At 39.3% G+C, this 20,101-nt stretch overlaps 1 protein-coding gene across 15 annotated transcripts in view; it reads right to left on the minus strand.

The window, feature by feature from the left end:
- Nucleotides 1-20,101, minus strand: part of ARID1B (AT-rich interaction domain 1B) — a 257,557-nt gene continuing 237,456 nt past the window's right edge. For 9 of the 15 annotated variants that reach the window (XM_026088580.1, XM_026088568.1, XM_026088576.1 and 6 more), the window contains 8 exons: nucleotides 16,034-16,172; nucleotides 14,211-14,383; nucleotides 12,373-12,523; nucleotides 11,281-11,397; nucleotides 9,631-9,727; nucleotides 5,865-6,654; nucleotides 4,835-4,965; nucleotides 1-3,077 (listed from right to left, as the gene is read on the minus strand). In XM_026088580.1, the coding sequence (XP_025944365.1) occupies nucleotides 1,365-3,077; nucleotides 4,835-4,965; nucleotides 5,865-6,654; nucleotides 9,631-9,727; nucleotides 11,281-11,397; nucleotides 12,373-12,523; nucleotides 14,211-14,383; nucleotides 16,034-16,172 (3,311 nt within the window). In that variant the 3' untranslated portion in view covers nucleotides 1-1,364. The remainder of the gene's footprint in view (nucleotides 3,078-4,834; nucleotides 4,966-5,864; nucleotides 6,655-9,630; nucleotides 9,728-11,280; nucleotides 11,398-12,372; nucleotides 12,524-14,210; nucleotides 14,384-16,033; nucleotides 16,173-20,101) is intronic. The other 6 variants (XM_026088579.1, XM_026088575.1, XM_026088570.1 and 3 more) reach the window with 3 other exon arrangements.

Here is a 20,101-nt window from a genome sequence, read left to right on the forward strand (position 1 = left end):
AAGATTTAATGTACATTTATTCTTAACATGTGGAACATATAAAGATTTTATACTGAATAAATGAAATTCATTAAGCCAGAGGAAAAGGAGGAATTTACATCAAGTTTTTTTCTTTTTAACTACATTATCTTGAAATACAAATGCAGATTCTTGTCACTGAAAAATCTTTGAAGTTGTGTTTCTTCCTTTTTTTCCTGTATATATTTTTTGTCTGTAGACTGGTAACCATTTTCTTAAATCAATCCATACGTAACCATTTCCACACCTTGATTTATAAAGCAAATTGTGATCGGCTGCTCTCCCGAAATAGAGCATGACTTTATACATACAGAAACTTGTACATTACCCTCAGTTGTTGGTTTTCTGTGTTGGGTTTTTTCTTTTTTCCTTTTTTTTTTTTTAATATTTTCTGGAGATATGGCCCAAATGAAAGAAAAAATAATTCTACTATCACTTTGTAGATACCACATAATGAAAAAGAAACTAAAAACTTTGTACTAAAAAAAAAAATGAGGGTATGTTTAATGTACAACTTCTATATACATCACGGCCCTTAGGCAATAAAAAAATATTTTAAAAAATGATTAAAGGAATTGTGAAGAACTGTCACTGTGGAAGGTCAAAAAAACAGATGTAGACAAGACAGTTCTGGTGAGGAAGCAATTGATGTTTATCATCAGGTTTTGTTTAAAAATCTTTTAACTTGAATTTTTTGTTTTTTTTTGCTCCTAGCCTAATGTAACCATTTCTCCTGTGGAGAAACCAATATCATTTTGTATATAGTTTTGACTACTGACTGACACCCTCCTTGATCCCCTACACCTACATCACTAGAATCTTCTATTGCACAGAGCTTTGGGTGATGGTATACAAGTTTTTTTATATTTTTTCCTTATTTGAAAAAATAAAACACACAGGAACTTGGTATGTTGGTAATTTGTCACCTTTTCGTTTCAAAGTGGTGAAATTTTTTTTCCATCATACAATGGTTTGCCATAACATTTTTTTTAAAAAGTCACTAGTTCGCTTCCCAAAAAATATGCAATACAAACATGGAAAAGAACATTGAAAAGGATAATCTATGGAAAAAAAAAAGTGTGACCTTTGAATGTACTAGACAGCAACTTTGGTTAAAAAAAATAAAATAAAAAGATGTACTTATACACATAGACAGCAAATATTAATTTCATAACTGTTCAAATTAATAATTTCTTTAATTCCCAATTGGTAAATAGTGAATGGGGCAGAGGAGCAAAGATTCTTTTTTTTACCTTCTTCCTACCTTGGATAAACAAGAACAGAAAACAGCCAGTTATATGTGACCCTCTAATCTCCACTCACACATGCTTGGCTTCTCACTTATGTCATAACTGCCCAATCTGAAAAAGTACATCACAGATGACAGATGCAACCAGAGAGTTCAGGACAGCAGATATTGAGATATCCAGCAAACGACCCTCGTGCAAAAGGAACTCTGAGCGGTTCTCGTCCACTCTAGCCATGGCCAGCAAGGCCTTGGCTGCCCTGCACATCATGTCTACGCTAGGTGGCTCCAGAGGTGGAGGCTGCATGTGCATGAGGTTATGCTGGCTCTGCTGGTACTGGGCCATAGTGACCCCATCCTCCAGGAAGCTTATCAAGTTTCCGATGCTTCCCTTCTGCACAGCTATTGCCCTTGCTGCTAATGTGTCCCCCTGGGCAAGGTTCGATAAGAGCGCCATGGACATTTCTCGGCAGACCGGGTTTTTGCGGTCCCCAACGTACCTAACTAAAGTAGCGTAGAGTTTCTCCTGACGACTGAAGGGGGGTGTGGCCAAGATAAGGTCCACATTATTGTCCTGGATACTGAGCTTACACAGGGTCTCCAGCACAAGTCTCTGAGGCGAAAGAACTGAGTTGGGCCCCACGGTTGGAAAAGGATCCTGTGCCTCTGCAGATGGGCACACCATCCAGTGCAGCAAGCCATCCAAAATTGGCAAACAGATGCTTTCTGTGTAAGCAGACAAGTCTAGCTGCCCAGAAATGTTGGCTAATGTGACCAATGTATTATCCCTCAAGACCTCGAGGCAGTCCCACCACCATTCATCCTTGCTGCAGGCCACCCCTTTGTCCTCCTCTTCCTCTTTCTCATATGTCTGTGGCGCTCGCTTTCTTTCTGGATGCTCATGGTGAAGAAGGATCAACTTTCCCAGGATCAGCACCAAGCCTGGATGTTTGGACATTTCGGTGTCATTGCCAGGCACAAAAGACAAGCTACGGACGATATTTGACACACAGATGCAGCGTTTGGCCAAGGAGTCTTGCCAGTGGGTTATGGTGCATAGAGGAGTCTCATCCCGGCTCCTTGGCTCATCCTCTAGCAGTTTAATATTCCGGTGGCTTTTGGCTTGATGGATCCCAAAGGGAAATTTACTGCTCTCTGCTTGGGAACCAGGGTTTGAGTCTTCAGGCAATGCTCCTGGCCGAGCTGAGAGGACATCATCAATGGTAGCTGTTATACTTTTTTCTTGTTGTTCCTCAGATTCACCTTTCCCCTCGAGGTCCTTCTTTTTGCTTGGAGAATTCAAGGGAGGAGGGGCTTTCCTGCGTGGAGGAATCTCCATCTTGCTTTCAAAGTGAGTCTGGATGTGCTCAGTCGTGTCACCACCACCAAGCTGCCAGTGGAGAAGTCCACTATCAAATTCCTGAACACGTCCAAGTTTGTCAGATCGGTCAACAACAAACAGATTATTTTTCTTTACAATCTTTATTGGCAGCTTGTCAAATTTACTGGCTTGTTTTGGCCTCTCACTTGGATCAGCAATGGCACCAGGAGTGGAAAAAACAATGCTCTTTTCTTCTCCTTCTACCTTTTCATCCTCCCCCTCCTCCTCATCTTCATCAAAATAGTCAATACATTCATCGTTCTCCTCTTTCCCAGTATCCTCTGCCAAGGACTGGCTATCATCTTTCTTGGCTGCTTTGTGATCAAGTGCTTTGTGACCTGGATCTCCCACTTCATATTCCATAAGGATTCCAAAAATGTCAATCAGGCATTTTCTAAAATATTCTACCAAAAGCTCAAGAAATCCAGACAACTGAGGGGAGAAGAAAGAACATAAAAATCAGATAAATATTTTTGACTGCATGGAATTTTATTAGGAACAGGGAAACATACATCTGTGCATATTTCCCTCCTCCTGCTTTGGACTTAACACTAGATCCTGCCTGGCAAAAGCTAATCAAAAGAAATTTTTCTATTTTCTGACATCCTAGACTAATAGTCCATCTCTGTTGGAATAGTTTTCTTCATGCTGTCAATATTTAAAAATTGTTATTGGAGCATGGTGCTGTAAGTCACCCTTCAGAAACAGTTTTCATTTGGGCTTAATCCTCTTAATTAACTTGTAATGACTTTCTTACTGAAAGACAATGGTTGGACTTGATACTAATTTACCCTCTGTGGCTTTATTATTAAAGATGCTTTGCTGTTACTATATTCAGCCTGATTGTCTGGCTTTTAATGGTTGTTTTAATTGTGGGCTAATAGGTGTTCAGCAAAACATATCCTTTTGTCCTTACACCCAAAGTTAATTTAAATCATATTTCATACAGTTCTTTTGTTTTCCTTAGTTAGATGATCGTGTCTATGTTCTGTATTCTCTTATGACTGCCAAACTCCAAAAGAATTAAGAACAAACTTACATTTATAAACTGCAAGAATTATCAATCATCATACAGAGTCCTGCTTCCAGTGCAAATCAAGTTCAAGACAAAAGTAACCAAAAAAATCTAAAGGCTGGTATTCTGTGCGACTTACAGAGGATGCATTAATGCAATTTCTAGTAGAATTTGCAGGAGATACACCTCACAGCTTCAGACACCTGCAACAGTTGCACACCCAACCTAATTGTCTGGATTCATTTTATAATCAATGGCCTTTTATAGGCCATTTCTAGGGTATGATTCACCTGACCTATTTTAGATCTCTACTTTAGGATGAGATGAATCATGCTATAGATATCTCCATTTCTAAAAATAGGTGGGATGAAATGTACAATTTGTGTCTACCTTAAAAAAAAAAAAGGTCATTATACCTAAAAAAAAGCTGTGAGTTACACTATTAGTAACTAAAGAATGAATGGAGCAGATAAATTGAATATTCAGTTTGTACAATTTTTATATTATGCACATTATATTACCATACTATTTATTACTACCACTTAACAGCCAATGGTTAGAGCAGGGCTGAGAAATGCTGGCAAGTAGTGAGGCAAAAGCATACACAGTTAAATCCTATATTACTTGTGTCCTGTGGATAGACAGTAGAGTTTAGCCTTCAAATTGTCAATCTGATATTTCTGTGCAAAGTTAATTTACTGGAAGGAGAAACCAAACAAAACATATGCAATTAAGAAACTACAGCAGCCTACTGTTGGACTAGTGAAATATGACAAGTAGTGACCCAAAGACAGTCTCAAACCAACATTTTGAAAAGCCCTTTTTGGAAAAGCCAGTTAAACTAAATTATTAACATATTGCTGTTTTTTTAGGATTGGGCTCGTACTATAACAAATGTGGACTTAACACATTAGCCTTTTGCTACTGCTGAAATTCTGATACTCCTGCATGGTCCTTTTCACAAGAGACACCCTTATTTTAAACTTATTATTTCCACTATTACATCCCAAAGCTATCTCTTGTTGCTCACTGTTATCATTAAAAATGGAAGTTTTACGATATTCAAATTTATATTAATGATGATCAATTTTAAGAGAGTTCAGCATTTTCTCATGTATCTTATTTCCATTTTCTTTCCTTGGAAGGTTGAGAGGTATACTGCTTTCCCACCTACCTGAGAGAGGTTGAAAGTAGCAACGGTGCTGTCATCATACAGAAGAATATTAATAGTGTCTAGCGCCCAGGTACTTTCGGCCAAAAGACCAGATTTGAGAGACATCATCACTCTCCAGGCCTCAGGAGTTACTGGAGAAAGAAAGGAGGGAAAGTAAAACAGCATTAGTACATGCTAGGAGACCATTAATGAGTTTTCAAAGAATAAGCTATGACATGCTGAGGATGCAGAATATAAATGAAGTTGTTTCAGTTATGCAGTGTTCATAAACACTGCTTGTTCAAGACCGTGGTTTCATGGTTTCACTTAGCCCTGTGCAGTTTTTCTAGAAAAACTGCTGCTTTGCCTTAAATTTGGGGAGTATCTGAACAGGGCCATTCTTCCTGGCTTTGCAGAAGCTGAAATAAAGTTCTTACAAACTTCTGAGAAGTTAAGCAAAACAAACAGTCCATAAATAAAAGCAGAATATTCTGTCAGAAGTATGGAAGCTTGGAACTATGACACATGGTAACAGGAATTCAAGATAGGAAGATACTTGGGAAAGAATATGGGGAGAAACAAACATGACAGATAATACTGAATGAATAAATGGGCCATTCAAAGCAGGCAGAGACTGTAAGTATACAACAGAACAGTATTATCCTTTGTGAACTTCTATGGAACAAGAACATAGAAAACTTTGCTCAAATAAATGTTGTATTGCCAACTGAACAGACTTTCTGAAGGACCTTTCAACACATGAAATTTGAAAGTCTGAAACAAGCTTGATCTTTATGCAAATGTGCATTTTTGGAGACCTCAGGTCTCCATATAAAATATTGCTTTCATTTCATGTCAGATCTGCTGGGCTGAGTTTTACCCATCATCCTCACCGATGCAGACGTTACTACATTTTTACTGAACACAATCACATTATAGTTACCAAAGTTAACTATTTGTCAAAATACTTTTCCAGCGTAAAAAGGAAATCAAAATTGAAGTCCTTTTCTCCCCGCCTATTTCTGTATTTGACTTTTGTTTTGACACTTACCAATATCTTTTGAGGTAATCTTTCGTCTTGGTTTTAAGACTGGTTGCGATGCTTCTACAGAGCCTGGGGGGAAGGTAATTTCGCGCCTAATTGGTGGTGGCTGGGGTGGAGGTCCTGTGACCTGTGACACTGGAACTGTGGGTATAACCTTCTGCATCTTCATGGAGGGTAGGAAAGGAGACTTGCTTGGAGACATACGGTTTTCCAGAGAGCGCTGGAAGGATGCTGGACTTGGAGCTCTAGAAATGTGGTTTGGCATAGAGGGTGGTGTCTGGTAGGATGACTGAGGAGGTCTAGTGATAGGCTGCATGGAGGCTGAGGATGACATATAAGAAGGCTGACGTTGGTTGACATGAGAAGGCCACTGACTTTCGTGGTTTATTCTCTGGTCAGGTACCATCATATCATCAGTGCGATTCATCCCTGGATACGGTGGGGCCTGTGCAGGGCCTCCTGGACCTTGCCTATTCTGGTAAGGATAAGGCATATCATTTCGTGTTGGCCACATGTTCTGCTGAGGACCTTCGCTGGAGGATGACGACTGCATGGGGCCACCAATCATCTGGGGAGGTATTCCATGCTGCTGCATTTGTCCTGGGCCCTGCATCCTCTCCCGGTTATATGGATATGGATACTGTCCCTGCATGGGCCTCCTGTCGGGCCCAGTGTAAGCATTGCTGTACTGGTTATACATTTCCTGCTGCTGGTTGCCATACTGCATGTTATACACATCCCCTTCGTGGCGTTTGGCTGGAGGCCCATACATGCCATCCATGTGTCGCTTATAGTTCTGAAAAGAATTTTTGGAAAGAAGATTTGTCACTTTCACTCCACATAAAATATAAATACACTGGCTGAAAGCTCATTTAAAAAGCTGAAGGGTCTTAGTTCTGAAGGGAGTGTGCTGATTCCAGAGTCAGGCTCGCACTGCTATGGTTAGGCTTGATCCAGTGCCTTCTTTTTAAGCCTCTGTTTTTCTGTGCTTATAACTTAATATTAAAAGGAAACTTATCCTTGGGCTAAATTTTCTTATGCTTGCTCTCATTTTCTCCCTTTCCCTTTCTGTTCCTATCTGTCAGAAAAAATTCTGTTTGTCACTTATGACATGCATGAAAAGGCAATGGTCCTCAGCAACTAAGATGTTTTCACTTCTTTTTTATGCTTAGTCCCCTAAAAAACAATTTAAAACCACTCAGTGACTTAATCTTTTTCAGGGACAAGCACTGAATAAACTCTTAACACACCAAGATATGCTGCAAGCATACATGTCTGAAACACTGGATGTTACAACAGAGCATAAGCTACACAAAATAAATTTACTAGTAGGAGAAAACATTCTGCTATGTTTGCTACTCTTTGTGTACTTGCCAGAAACATGGTCCTGCTTGGGCAACCATCCCTCTCCCCAAATTCCCCTAATCACATTTGATTTAATATGAGATTATTTTAAGAAATGGTCAAACCCAAATATTCTGCTCCCGTTTATACACACACTTGCACTGCTGATAATGAATTAAGCAATGCAACTAGCAGCTGCCACGTATGGTTTATTCCCTCTTTCTTTCTCACCCTCCCAAAAGGGGGAACGTTGCGTGAGGTGAGCTGTTTTACTCTGTGGGGAGGTGAGTTGTTTTTAAATCGTATAAGCTTGTATGTATTTGTGTTTAAGAAGGTAGGACAGAAAAGACATCTTGTGGTCTGAGGAGAAGGTGGTGAGATTCGCGATGGTCCTTAGTTCCTGTGGGAGTTTGTTCCACAGTTCAAACCACACTGAGTGCTCTGAAGCAAAAAACGTGCATTAAATGTGCAATTTTTGAATATACGATCTACGGTAAATTCAAAGTTATGGCTCCCCCAGAAACCTTAACTCAGTCACATTGCACAATGTATACTAATGTACTAAAGTTAACATCGGATAAAATCCTATATGTATTCAATATGGGTCAGTTAAAACAGCTCTGGGAATCATAAACTCATCTTCCAACTTTGGTGCACGTAAAACCACAACTACCGTGTTGCATGAAAGTAGGTTTTTTTTTTTTGTTTTTTTTTAAACTTGCTATAGACCTGTCTGGCTATCTGAGAAATGAAAACTATGCCTGTTTTCAGCACTACATAAGCTACTTGCTGTGGTAAATTCTGCACTTATGGCCAATTTATACATTAAGAGCTGACTTGGGAGTTGCCACACCTAAAAAGATGATGCCTGTTTCTGCCAGAGTGATTCAGAGTGCTTAAAATAGACACTTAGGAATGAAGCACGTGCCTTTTTTAAAGAGCAATTCAGTGTCCTTGTATATGTAGTGGCAATATGCCCAATGGTAACCAACGGGAAATGCTGAGCACAGTGATACATTTGAACTCCCTCCCCCTCCTGTGTAAAGCTTCGGCAGGTGACAGAGGACTGCACACTATACATTTCTCTCTACCTGCAAAGTGGAATTAGGAGACTTCATAGAGGACAGAAAGACACCAACATAGGTCATTTTTTCCCTAATAGCTCTTAGGGTATGAGCATTCACACAGGAATTGAAAAACCTGGGTCAAAGGGTCTCATAATCCCCAGGGGTTCAGGCTCTGAGCACCTCCTTCCCAGATCATTCCCTAGCTGTCAGGCTGTAGGTAAAGCTTCATTGGGCCATTTTTCACATTCCTCTTGCACTACTATACAGTGAGATTTAGGGGACAGAAAGGAAGAATAAGCAAGAGGCAACCTTACTCTCTAATCAAGCAAAGAAGGGGAACCCTACAGGAATGGGAAGAAGGGCCAAGGCCAGGATTCTTGCCCTTCATTCTTCAATGCTTTTCTGCATCAATACATTTTGCATTCAAGAGCCATTGTACAAAGTACTGAGGACAGGGTCAAATATATATATATATTTTTTTTACAAATTCTAGCTGTCTCTTTGCATACATGAACACTTGGTTAATACATTCCCCACATACTGTACATTAGTATGGGATTCACAAACTGTTCTATATTACGTTTCTTTGTAATTACCCCACTAAATCACCTCAAACTGCTAGCTCAAAGAACAACAAAACATTTTTTTTGATTAGGCTATTTTAGAGGTAGTATGAACCAAACAGCTAGGCAAACAATTCTGAAACTAACTTTATATAGGTTACCTTGTACTAAAAATGCAAGATCTTCTCTTCTGATTTTACTGGATTTCCTAGTAAAACTGAATCCTAAACTGAAAAGTTCTATCTGAAATAGGCTGAAAGCTAGCTTACATTTGGATATTTATATTATAGATAGGGAAATGCTTTCTATTTGGGAAGCTAGCTTCGACATTAATTATTGCCTGACTAGCAATGTGCAGGATGAAACTGATCTTGCTGAAGTCAGTGGAGTTTTGCCACTGACTTACGAGATTGAATCGCATGTAGTAACAATACACCTTACAAAAATCCTTCTGATTAATATCATTTGTATTTTCAAAGATGTTATACATTTTTTTATGTAGAGAGGCTAAAGTCTCCAAATGTCTCCAATCCACTTTTAACACTGTTATCCCTCATATATTTGTAACATATTATTACTAGAGATAACATACAGATATGCTAACACCATCTGATTATATATTAAAGATGGATAATTCTTTGACATTATCTGGACTAGGTGCATGACCCACCGCAGCATTCTAAGTAATCAGGAGCGTTGACATATATTGTATAAACAAATTTCTGAATGTATAAAGAACTTTGGGGTGACATTCTATTAAATATATGTTATGAATATAGCTGTTTTCCCCTTTCCTACCTGCTGCTGTGGATACATTCCAGGTTGATGTCCTCCATACGGTGGTTGTCCTGAGGGAGGTCCTTGTCCTGGATACTGCTGCCCATATGGTTCATGCCTAAAATGAAGCATTCAAATCAACACTTAGAGCTGCTGGAATTTTCAAGTCACTTGAAAAACAACATTGCTGTGAAGATCTTACGTCTTGAAGATATGCATCATGTGGAAACAAGATAAGGCACAGAGTGGTATGGTCCAGAGCCTAATGTAGTAAGCTCTGTCAGAGCTGGTAGTGGAAGGAAGGGGGTAAAGCAAATAGAAGAAAGGAGGAGCAATGAAGACGCAGCAGAGAGTTTTAGGGGTAGCAGTCAGGGATGGAAGCAGGGTACAGTCAGCAGAGAAGAAAGGCAGGCAGCTGCAATGAAGTTAGGAACCAGCCATAGCAGGAAAAGTATCTGATTTACAGCTCAAAGGTGACAAGTCATAATTCTTCTGTTTTAAGAGTAGGTCTCCAAGAAAGCTACTTTCTTGATCGCTGAAGAATATAATCAATAGTTAATTGCCCATTTAAAGTGAAATTGTCATTCTATTTGGACCATAATGACATAAATTGAGTACAAATATCATTAATATTACAATATGTAACACTTAAACACATCATCGCTGAGTAAATCATCGCTGTACTTCTGCTAAGGTTCATGTAATTTTTAATTAAAGCTACATAATGAAGCATACGTTTAAGAAGCAGAGTTGAAGTTGCTCTTGGAAACTTCCCTGTGGCCCTTTATGACCTCTGAGGGGCACTACAGTGCAATTGCAATATTTTTAGCACATCTTAATGAATTTTAGATAGTCAGTTGAAAGGAAACACTTGGAAAGTATTAAGACTGATAAATAACATTGTATTGCAGATCAGTATGTCAGCAATTCCTCTCTGTACTCTACCAGAGAGAACGTATCTACAGTTTGAGCATAATTATGTAAGTAGTATATCAAGGAGAGTCAGAGAAACAAACAGAGGACTGGGGAATCTGGAATGTTAAAAGAACTAATGAGACCTGATTTTTCCAAAGGTATCAAAAACTCACATTTTTCATTGAGCAGAGGAAAAACAATAGCTGTTCAGTATCTCCAATAGTTATGATGTGAATAGAGATAAATTATCTAATGCCAGTTAAAAGAATAATATAACTGATAAAAATTGTCTACAGTTGTCCAAGATGATACGTGCAATAAGATAAAACTGAACAAAGGTAAACATATGTTATATATAAGGGAATACTTTCTAAATTTTAAATTTCTTAGCCACAGAATAGCCACAATCCAAGTTGTAGAAGCTTCAGAATTTCCATCATTTAATGCTGCACTGGAGAACTGGGGCCTATAATGCATGGTTCAGTTCAGTGTTGGTGGAGAAATACACCAGCTAATTTGTATACTCCTTTTCTAACACCTACAATTCTATGGATGCACAAGGTCAACCGATTCTCCAAAGAYATTCCCCCCCGCCCCCACCAAGAAACTAAACCAACAGTAAAAACCTAAATAAGAACAGACAAAACGGAAGTAACACACCAAGAGGCTGCATATGCTGTCTATGTGCTCTCACAAAAGCTGCTAGCACTCGTTATCTGGTTATTGCAGATATTAAACAGAGAAATCAATGTTCACCTTTGATGGCCAGGGTAATGATTAGGAGAGTACATGCTTGGGTCACTGTTTGAAGGCACCATGTTGCTTTGACCAGGTGGTCCCATACTGCCTTCAGGACCCAGCCCATGATCCGACCTAAAAAATGACAAAGGAAACCTCATTCTGTAAAAAGCACTTATTCTCCAAAATTGCCCAAAATAAAAAACCTTAAGGAAAAAGTCTCTTGACTTATCACTTTATACTGGAACCCTTAATCTCACCGACTCCCCAGCAATGTGACCTGTTCAACAACATGATTACAACTGTGTTACTCTATACATCTACTGCTTCAGACTGAAAACTGTTCCACTGTTACACTTATAAGACCCACACTGCACCATTTTGGCTACACTCAGGAAACTAACAGTGAAGCTTAAAAGTACAGAGCCTAATGAAAGTAACAGTGGGAATACAGCCATAATTGCAAAACCTACTGGAATACTTACTATAATCCAAACATTCCCAAATCTCTCTGCCTGCTATACCAATGCTCAGATAACACTGATTTTATGAATTTTTTTCCAAAGCCTTTCCCAGGATAAACAAAAGGGGACCAAATTTATTTTTGCTTACTTCAAAGATAAAGTATGAGGATCCTGATGGACACACTGAAAGACTGATGTCCCTACAGCTCAGACAACAGACTCCAGACTCTCCAAAGCCAATTCACTATCAGACCACAAACCAGACATGTTTAGGCTGTGAATTTTGGTTTTCATAAAAAGCCCAACAAACAACTGCTTAGCTGCAAACATGGCAAGAGGACTAACTCAAGTGCTACTTTAGGCCATCACAGCTCAGCACAGCAAACAGCCAAAGGCAGCTGTCAAACACAGCCACTTGCTGATCAGCTCCAGCTTGGGTGATTTCTAAGGTGTAATGATTCCCTCCTTATTAATTTCTGTGAACAGCTAGGCTCAGTCATTACCAGTGGCTTGACTCCCAGGGATTTAGTAAGCTGCTGTGGGAAATGTAGACTGCTACGTTCTCTGCAAGGTGCAATGGGAAAATGAGAAGGGGAGAGGATCATTTCCACTAATGGGCTTTGCTTTTTGCTGAAGATTGACTCACCTCCTGTCATAGCCACTTCCATAAGAGAACTGCTGTCGCTGGCTCATGCTCATGTTGGACATTGCTCCAGATGGACTCTGGTTATACATATCTTGTATTCCACTGTTGGGCATTTGTCCAGGGGTCATGAAAGCCTCATTGCTTCCAGGCACTGCAATAGTAAGGTAAAAGAAGAACTGCAAATTAAACATATTATTCTGGGTGTCTGAAGATATCTTACTGAGTTCTATTAAATGATGTATTTTAAAATAATGTCCAGATCCCTAACCCTGCCAAGTAGAATTAGCTGGTGTCTGACAAGCTCTCTGGAGTGTGATGAAAACACATGAAGCAGCACCACTACCAAGATGATGGTGAGAATATTAAGGAGCTGCAAGTGAAGAAAGTAATCTCATCCTAGGGAGCTGGGATCATCAGGCACCAAGGCAGCTTCTTCCCTATGGTCTTCACAGTTGAAGTTGAACCCCCTCTTGCTTTTTTTTCACCCCAAACAATGCTAAATACAAATGCAAGCACAAACCTTGCAAAACAGAAGGAAAAAAAATCTCATGGTTTGGATTACAAAGCTGTCAGAATCAGGCTCTCCTCTTTCCCATAAAGCTCCCATACACACACATATACACACTCCACATGGGCTGTGAAGAGGATACTGTATCCTAATGTATGTTCTTGAGCAGAAGGGACATATTCTAAGGATCCAAGAAAAGGTGCATTGAGCACTGTATATGAAATGAATCTCCAGCCAAACAGAGGAAGCGACTGGATCCCTCAGTCACTCATAGGAAATGCTGAACAGAGAGACATTTCTGTTTTGACTTAACGTAAATATAAGATGTATGGCAAAGCAAAAAACCCACCTAATCTCATGTGGATTTGAAAACTAAAGTGAGTTTAAAGCAGAAGGGGCTTGTCCCATCCTCGAACTGTGTTGTACTAGTGTCCATAGTCCAGGGAAAATTTGGATTTAAATGAAAGGTTTAAAAAAAAAAAAAAAAAGTCACATCAGTTTAACTCTCTTTCATCTATCTCCTCGCTTCATCACATATTTCATGATTTCTGGCCCTCTTCTCCTCATTCCTCCCTTTTGCTCCTTTTCAGTCCTCCTCTTAATTTCATCTCCTCCAGCTGCTGTTCTCTCTGCAGCCATTGTGAGCCCTGCTTGCGTTCTCTCCTTCCACTTTCTTATATATAAGGTATGCTAGAATGATTCATTTTAAGCACATTTTACAATATCCACAAACACATCTGTAGGTGAAGTGCCCAAAAGGACAGTCAGCTTTTGCATTAATTTTATTTTTGCTTTCTAAAAAAAAATTCATCTTCAAGTGTGTTTATCACCTTTTGTCAAGGGCTGTCAAAGCAAGAAAAAAAAAATAGCCTTCCTATTCTGAAGAATATGTAAACTGAGACAAAGAGGGTTAGGAGTCTTGCTCAGTTCTGCCCAGTGAATTTCCAGCTCAGCCTTATTACAACCAGTGATATTGCTTCATAGCTTTATATTTTAACCCTGAGAAGTGGCACCTGATTTGCAAAGTAGCTAGCCACATTCAAGAAGCATACTGAAGAAAATCTAACCCAATGAATTTATGGCAAGGTTGTTCCTGAAATGTTTCCCTGTAAGCAATTTTAGGATTCAGCTAAGTACACAATTTTCATCCAAGGGGAAAAAAAATGACCAGACAAGAATGAAACACAGCTGCACTCCACCTCCATTTTTGCTACAAGGATACCATCCTACCAACGGCAAAATTAGCCAGGTATGCAAAGATCCCTGGTAAATTCATTCTGATGACATGGATATCCTGATTGCACAAGTGAAAGTCCCACAAAGAAAATACCTTTTCTCATTCCACCAAATGGATCTTTATTCGGCTCATACGGCATCCTTCCCATCATATCTGGCATGTTTATTCCCTGCTGGTATGGTGCATTTGGCGTCATGGAGTTTCGCTTCGGGAACGCTGAATCGCTTACATCAGAAAAGGGATCATGCACGCTCACTGCGCTGTTTCTAGCAGATGAAGAAAATGAGGCATTAACATTGTGTGTTCATAAGAACTGTGAAAACAGACTGGACTATAATACATCTAGTCTGTGAAGCTATCTTTGGCCATGATCAGTGCAAGATACATCTGAGGAAGATACAAAAGCTTTTACAATGCACAGTCATTGAAAAATTTATCTGTTTTTTTCCCAAGCTCATCTGGCTACTTACCTTAAGGATCAGTGTTTTTAATCCAATTCAGCTGCGCACTGCCCTACTAGTCACGTAAAAGTCCAAATCTTTTTGAAATTTCCCTAAGCTGTTTGCCTCACTATCCCAAGGCAGTGAGCTCTATTAATTGAGGTTAATTATATGCTTGTATCAAAATGGTATTTCTTTTTATCAGTTTCATATTTATTACCTTTCAAGTCTACCAAGCATCCCCTTGTTCTCCTACTAGAGGAAAGACTAAACAGCAACACTTGATTTACCTCCTAGTATCCTTCACCGTTATGGAAACGCAATAACCTTTCTGGCTGCAGCCAACTTCACTCTAGAGCCCTTACAAATTTGGCTCAGAAAATGGAGTTTCCCTAATAACTACCAGATTTATTATTAAAGCAAAAGAAAATTTTTACATAGTGGGAAGAAAATTCAGTCTGAGTTACAGGTGATTTAGAAAGGTGGTTGTTATCCTTTCTGCACTATTACAGATGAAGAAAATAAACCATAAGTATATTACGTTCTGAAAGTTTCTGTAAATTGTTTAGGATTCAGTGATGTTCTGACTGAAGTCAACAGGAACTTTTTTTTCTGGACTTCAGTGGGCTAAGGACCTTTAGCAAATGGTCAGAAGACTTCACTGCAGATTAGGCAGGTACATGTGATTTACAGGACATAGGACTGAAAGGCTTCTCCTGGTCCATCTAGCTGAATGCTCTATCTCACTTAACTACCTTATTATATACGCTTTTCATAATTTGATTAATTTACATAAAACCACAGAATTTTGCCCCACTGTATTTATTAGAGGAGTATTCTAGACCCTTACTTCTAATAGTTAGGAACAATCTTCTAATTTCCAGCTTGAATTTATTCACGGCCAGTTTATATCCATTTATTCTTGAACTAACACTGCCCTTCGTCTAATTAATAACTGTCCTCCATCATTAATGTTTGCCCCCAAATGTACTTACAGAGAACAATCAATATCCCCCATAGCCTTCATTATGCTAGGCTAGACAATCTCTTTTATCTCCCTGTTCCCTGATCATTCCACTAACTTTTCCCTATACCCTTTCTGGTTTGAATTCCTCCCTCCTGAGCATGAATGACTAGACCTGTACACCAGAGGAGGACTGTCAGCAAGAAAAAAAGGTTGTGCTTCCAAGTTGGTGCTGCTGGCTTTCACCTTCCTCCCCACTCCTCACCTATTCCCATTCCCTTCGCACTGGTGCTTTTCTGATCCTTTTCTGCGATTTAGAAAGCTAATGCAGCTCCTACACCTTCTTCCTATTCCCTCCCTCCCCTCCAAAAAGGAATTGCTTTCTGCTGCTTTTAAGGCTCCAGTTGCTTCACCACAGAATTAGATGAGTGCCTGAGCAGTTGGGAAAGGGTGAGACTGGCTTAGTTGCGGAACTACAGCCTAATAAAAATGAAGCAAAGCACTTTTCATACCTGCCACCCTGCATAGGTGTCATTTGTCCATGAGGTGTTGATGCTGGTGTTGGGGGCTTCAAATCACCTGGCACTTCTGTCATGGAATTACTACCAGTAGACTGTGGAGTCTGTGGGCCTTGTAAGGAACCGGAATTAGCTGGGAGATTAAAGAAAAAGGAAATATTAAGAGGTAACAGCCAAGTTACTGTGGAAATCATAATCATCAAGGAGAGAAGCTGGTTCTCTCCCCCATGAGCCTGCTTATATCATGCATCTCAATACTTTATAAGTTCCCCTCAAATCCTCTGAGATCAGGATATGCTGTGCAGTAATAGCCATCATCTTTTCTAGAACTGTGAATTTGCCTGAAGCAACATGAACAGAAATCATCTAGATGAAGGATCATTTAAATCAGAGGTCAGAGATACAAAGTTAATTGTCTATAGTTTACAACAGAGTAAATGAAAGGTTGTTCTTTGGCGCAGCTTCTTTATATAATTACTATCACAACATACATGTTTATAAGGCAATTTCAGCCAGAAGCTTTTCCTTACAAATTTAAACTGATATATTAGTGTAAATTCATAATTTCAGCTACCACTAAAGAACAGACATTTCTGAGGTGAAACATAGCAAATGATTAGTGGTATACTGCAACCCTGTGCCATCTTTCAGACAGCGCGGCAAAAGACTATTCAGGAAATGGAAAAGGCAATCTTGGATAAGAAGAAAGCAATCACTGAAAGCAGAATTTGAACAGGAGGCTATGACTAATACTCCTAGTAAATTTGTAAAAACAGCAGTGGATAACTTCACAAAAGATAGTCAGGATCAATACAGAGCATGTGCAACAAGACTGTGTCAATTCTGCAAAGCATCTATTTCATCTCTAGAAACATTTTTGTTGAGATCTCAAAAAGTAATAGAGTTCCTGCACCCTTTCCCTTTTAACGGTGGTAAATAGCTATATTCTTGATACAACGATGAGTGTAGAAAAGTGTGAAATGTTCTATTCCAATGAGAGTGAGCAGTAGTATAGGGAATTAATATAGGGCATTAAATGAATATATCATTTAAGCTAATGATAAAATATATTCAGACCAGTCCTGCAAAGAGGAAACTGAAGTTACTATTTTCATAAGAATTCCTAGAGATAATTCATGGGAACTGATAACAGTGTATAAGCTTTGGATCTGGTTGGTCGTATCTGGCTACTTGGTGCTTGTAGCAGCAATTCTTCCTGAGGAGAACTTGTAGGATCAAATCTTTTGATGCAATTGTTGGGAAAAAAAAAAAAAATTACCAACAGAAAAAAATTCACAAATTTAATAGACTCAGAAAGACACGGCTTTGGCTTGGGAGGGCTCTCTCTCTCTCTTTTTTTTTTTTTCCAAACGAACTGTTGTGTACGTATTTTCTAGTACCCGACTATCTACATTCAACAACCAATGAACAAAACTTTATAAATTACTGTTAGAGGGAAAACTCAAACAAGTGGTATGGGCTACTCTTCTGTATGTGAAAGAGACAGTAGTTCAAAATTGATTTCAAATGCTAGAAGATCATCTCAACAGGCAGAGCTTATTTTTAACTGAAGAATCCCTTTTAAATATGCTTCATTTATATCTGTAACTCATGTTCCGCTACTTGGAAATCTGTCTCAGTAGCAAGCGCATGTGTAAAATCCACATTCTTTAGTTCACATTGTTCTTGCCCTCAACTTTCTGAGGCATGTTCAGATTATGCTCACACAGTAACACAGTTCAAAGAAAGTTTAAGAAAAACTCCCTGATTCCATTAATGCAATAACATTTGCAGAAATTAATGCTATATTTGACTGAAGGCTTTAGCACTATAATAAAACAAATACATATGATAATAAAGTTGTCATGTTGACATAAGATGAGCCCTTTGTCTAAATGACCCCTGAGTCAGCCAGGGAGTCTTGCCCTTTTGAATGCTTCAAACACAGTTCTAGATTACTTCTGAAAAGCTTGAAAGCATTTCTGAGTTAAGTCACACATTGTCACACAGTGTGTTGTTATACTAGAATCACATAAGCATCTTAGTGTACCCAGATACTACTGCAAAATATGATATTGCCTCATCCTGTACCTTTCATATTTCTCTTATGATGGGCAAGTAAGAGCAAGCAAGTTCTTCCCTAGCCTACCTGAGCAGGAAGAACTTAATTCATATCTAAAGTGAAACTAAAGAAAACAAGTAAAATATTTTTTCAGTATTTATGGGCTACATGAATACAAGATATTTTTTATTACTAAGTAACAATGTGTTTTATAAAATGCTCCTCTATAAGAAAAGATTGTAAAAGAAAAAGAACTAAGAACCTACAAGTTAAATTCCTATCTGCTGGGTGATGGTTGAAAGGTTTTGGATCCCCTCCCCTGCTGAAACAGCTGAAAAATGGAAGGCAAATATTAGCACGAGAAGTGCAAAGTTTCTGGTACTGCTTTGTTAATATTCTTTGCTCTTGACCTCCATTGGCTCAGAGACACTTCTAAAGAACATAGCAAGTGCAAGTTGTTTCCACCTCGAGGTTTATTAGGTCATCAGCTACCAACAGGGCCCACGTGTGGATGTGTGCACGGTATGACCTACAAGCAGCCGCAAAGACAATTACTTCTATGTCATGCACTCACAGGCCACTGAATAGTTCATCTCTATTTTTAGAAATAGTGTCAATGTAAAGAGCACATTCCTTGAAAGTAATACAAGTGTGTACTCCAAATGGTTACTGTTGGTACAGCAGGCACCATTTTTTAGGCAGCTTAACTCTTTCTCTTGTAAGATGTGATTTTCAGTTACTTACACCTTTGCCAAGGTTCAGCCAGTCATGAGGAAGTTATCCAGATGGATCTTTCCCTCAGATTTTTTTTTTTTTTAATACCAGCTGTAACTGGCCAGCTTTTTCTAAGAATATGGCTTAAAAAATATATGGACCTCTTCTGTTCTCCCCCAAAAGAGAAATATTTTTCTGTGCATTTTCCAAGCCAAATATGTATTTGGTCAGCTTTTCCAGTCATAGCACTTATGCTCCCTTTACTCTTTGAAGCAGAGACATGAAAATTGGTCGTAACGGCAGGGAAACATCTGTGACAGGAAAAGTACCTTTGCTGTTCTGCATTTATTCTGATCTAGTCCAGTCATAAACTTGTGAAAAATATCTCTTTGTGTGTACATATTGGTAGCTGGCTATACATTCACTGCTTAGTTGTCTGAAGATCTTGTTTGCACTTATTTCAGACTGGAGGTGAGCAGGACTTTCACTGTAATTCAACTCCTGGGTTGCTGTGGGCAGTCTTGAATGTGGAGCTGAACCTACAGCAAGGAAGCCACCCCGCACAAGCTCTCAAAGGTTACAACCGGAGGTTGGCAAATGACGGCAGGGAAACAGGGTCTCTGATAGTTGACAGAAAAGCAGAACAGAGCAAGACTGACAAGGGGATTGGGAACCTGGAAAGAAGATACGGATGTTGCTGAGATCAGACTAAGATCTGAGAAGTCTTAAGCTTTATGGATATGGACTAGACAACAGGGAACATCAGGAAAGCCCAGAAAATGTACATAATGAGATTTAAGGTCAGGGGAAAGAAACAGAAGCGGCTGGATAAAGAGCTGAGAACAAAGAGCTAGTAGAGGAAGTGGGACTGGCAGTTTAGTGTGAGAGACAGACTGACAGGCTGTGAAGGGGAAGGTGAGTGGATGTTTGCAGAAGGACAAAATCAGGGATACATAGGTGAAGAGACGGGACAACGAAACCCCAAAGAGGTAAAAATCTTGAAGAGGGGAGCCTGAGACTGAGGCTAAGTAAGGAGAATGGGGGTGGGGATAAAAAGGCACTGAGATAAGTAGGAAATGAAAAGACAAAAAATGAAACAGTGGGGCCTGTGCCTCCTACTGCATATACCTCAGCAATGGGTGCTACCACCTGCAGCTCGCCAGCCCTCAGCATGCAGCTGAGTGCTTTCATTAGGATACCTGGGCCAGTTCTGGGGATGACCAAGGCTGCATAGGGCAAGACGCTTGTCTGCAGAATCTCTGCTTCCTTTGCTGCAGATGTTGGAA

Source organism: Apteryx rowi, unplaced genomic scaffold (assembly GCF_003343035.1).
Source record: "Apteryx rowi isolate R43461 unplaced genomic scaffold, aptRow1 scaffold_775, whole genome shotgun sequence".
Taxonomy (NCBI): Eukaryota; Metazoa; Chordata; class Aves; order Apterygiformes; family Apterygidae; genus Apteryx; species Apteryx rowi.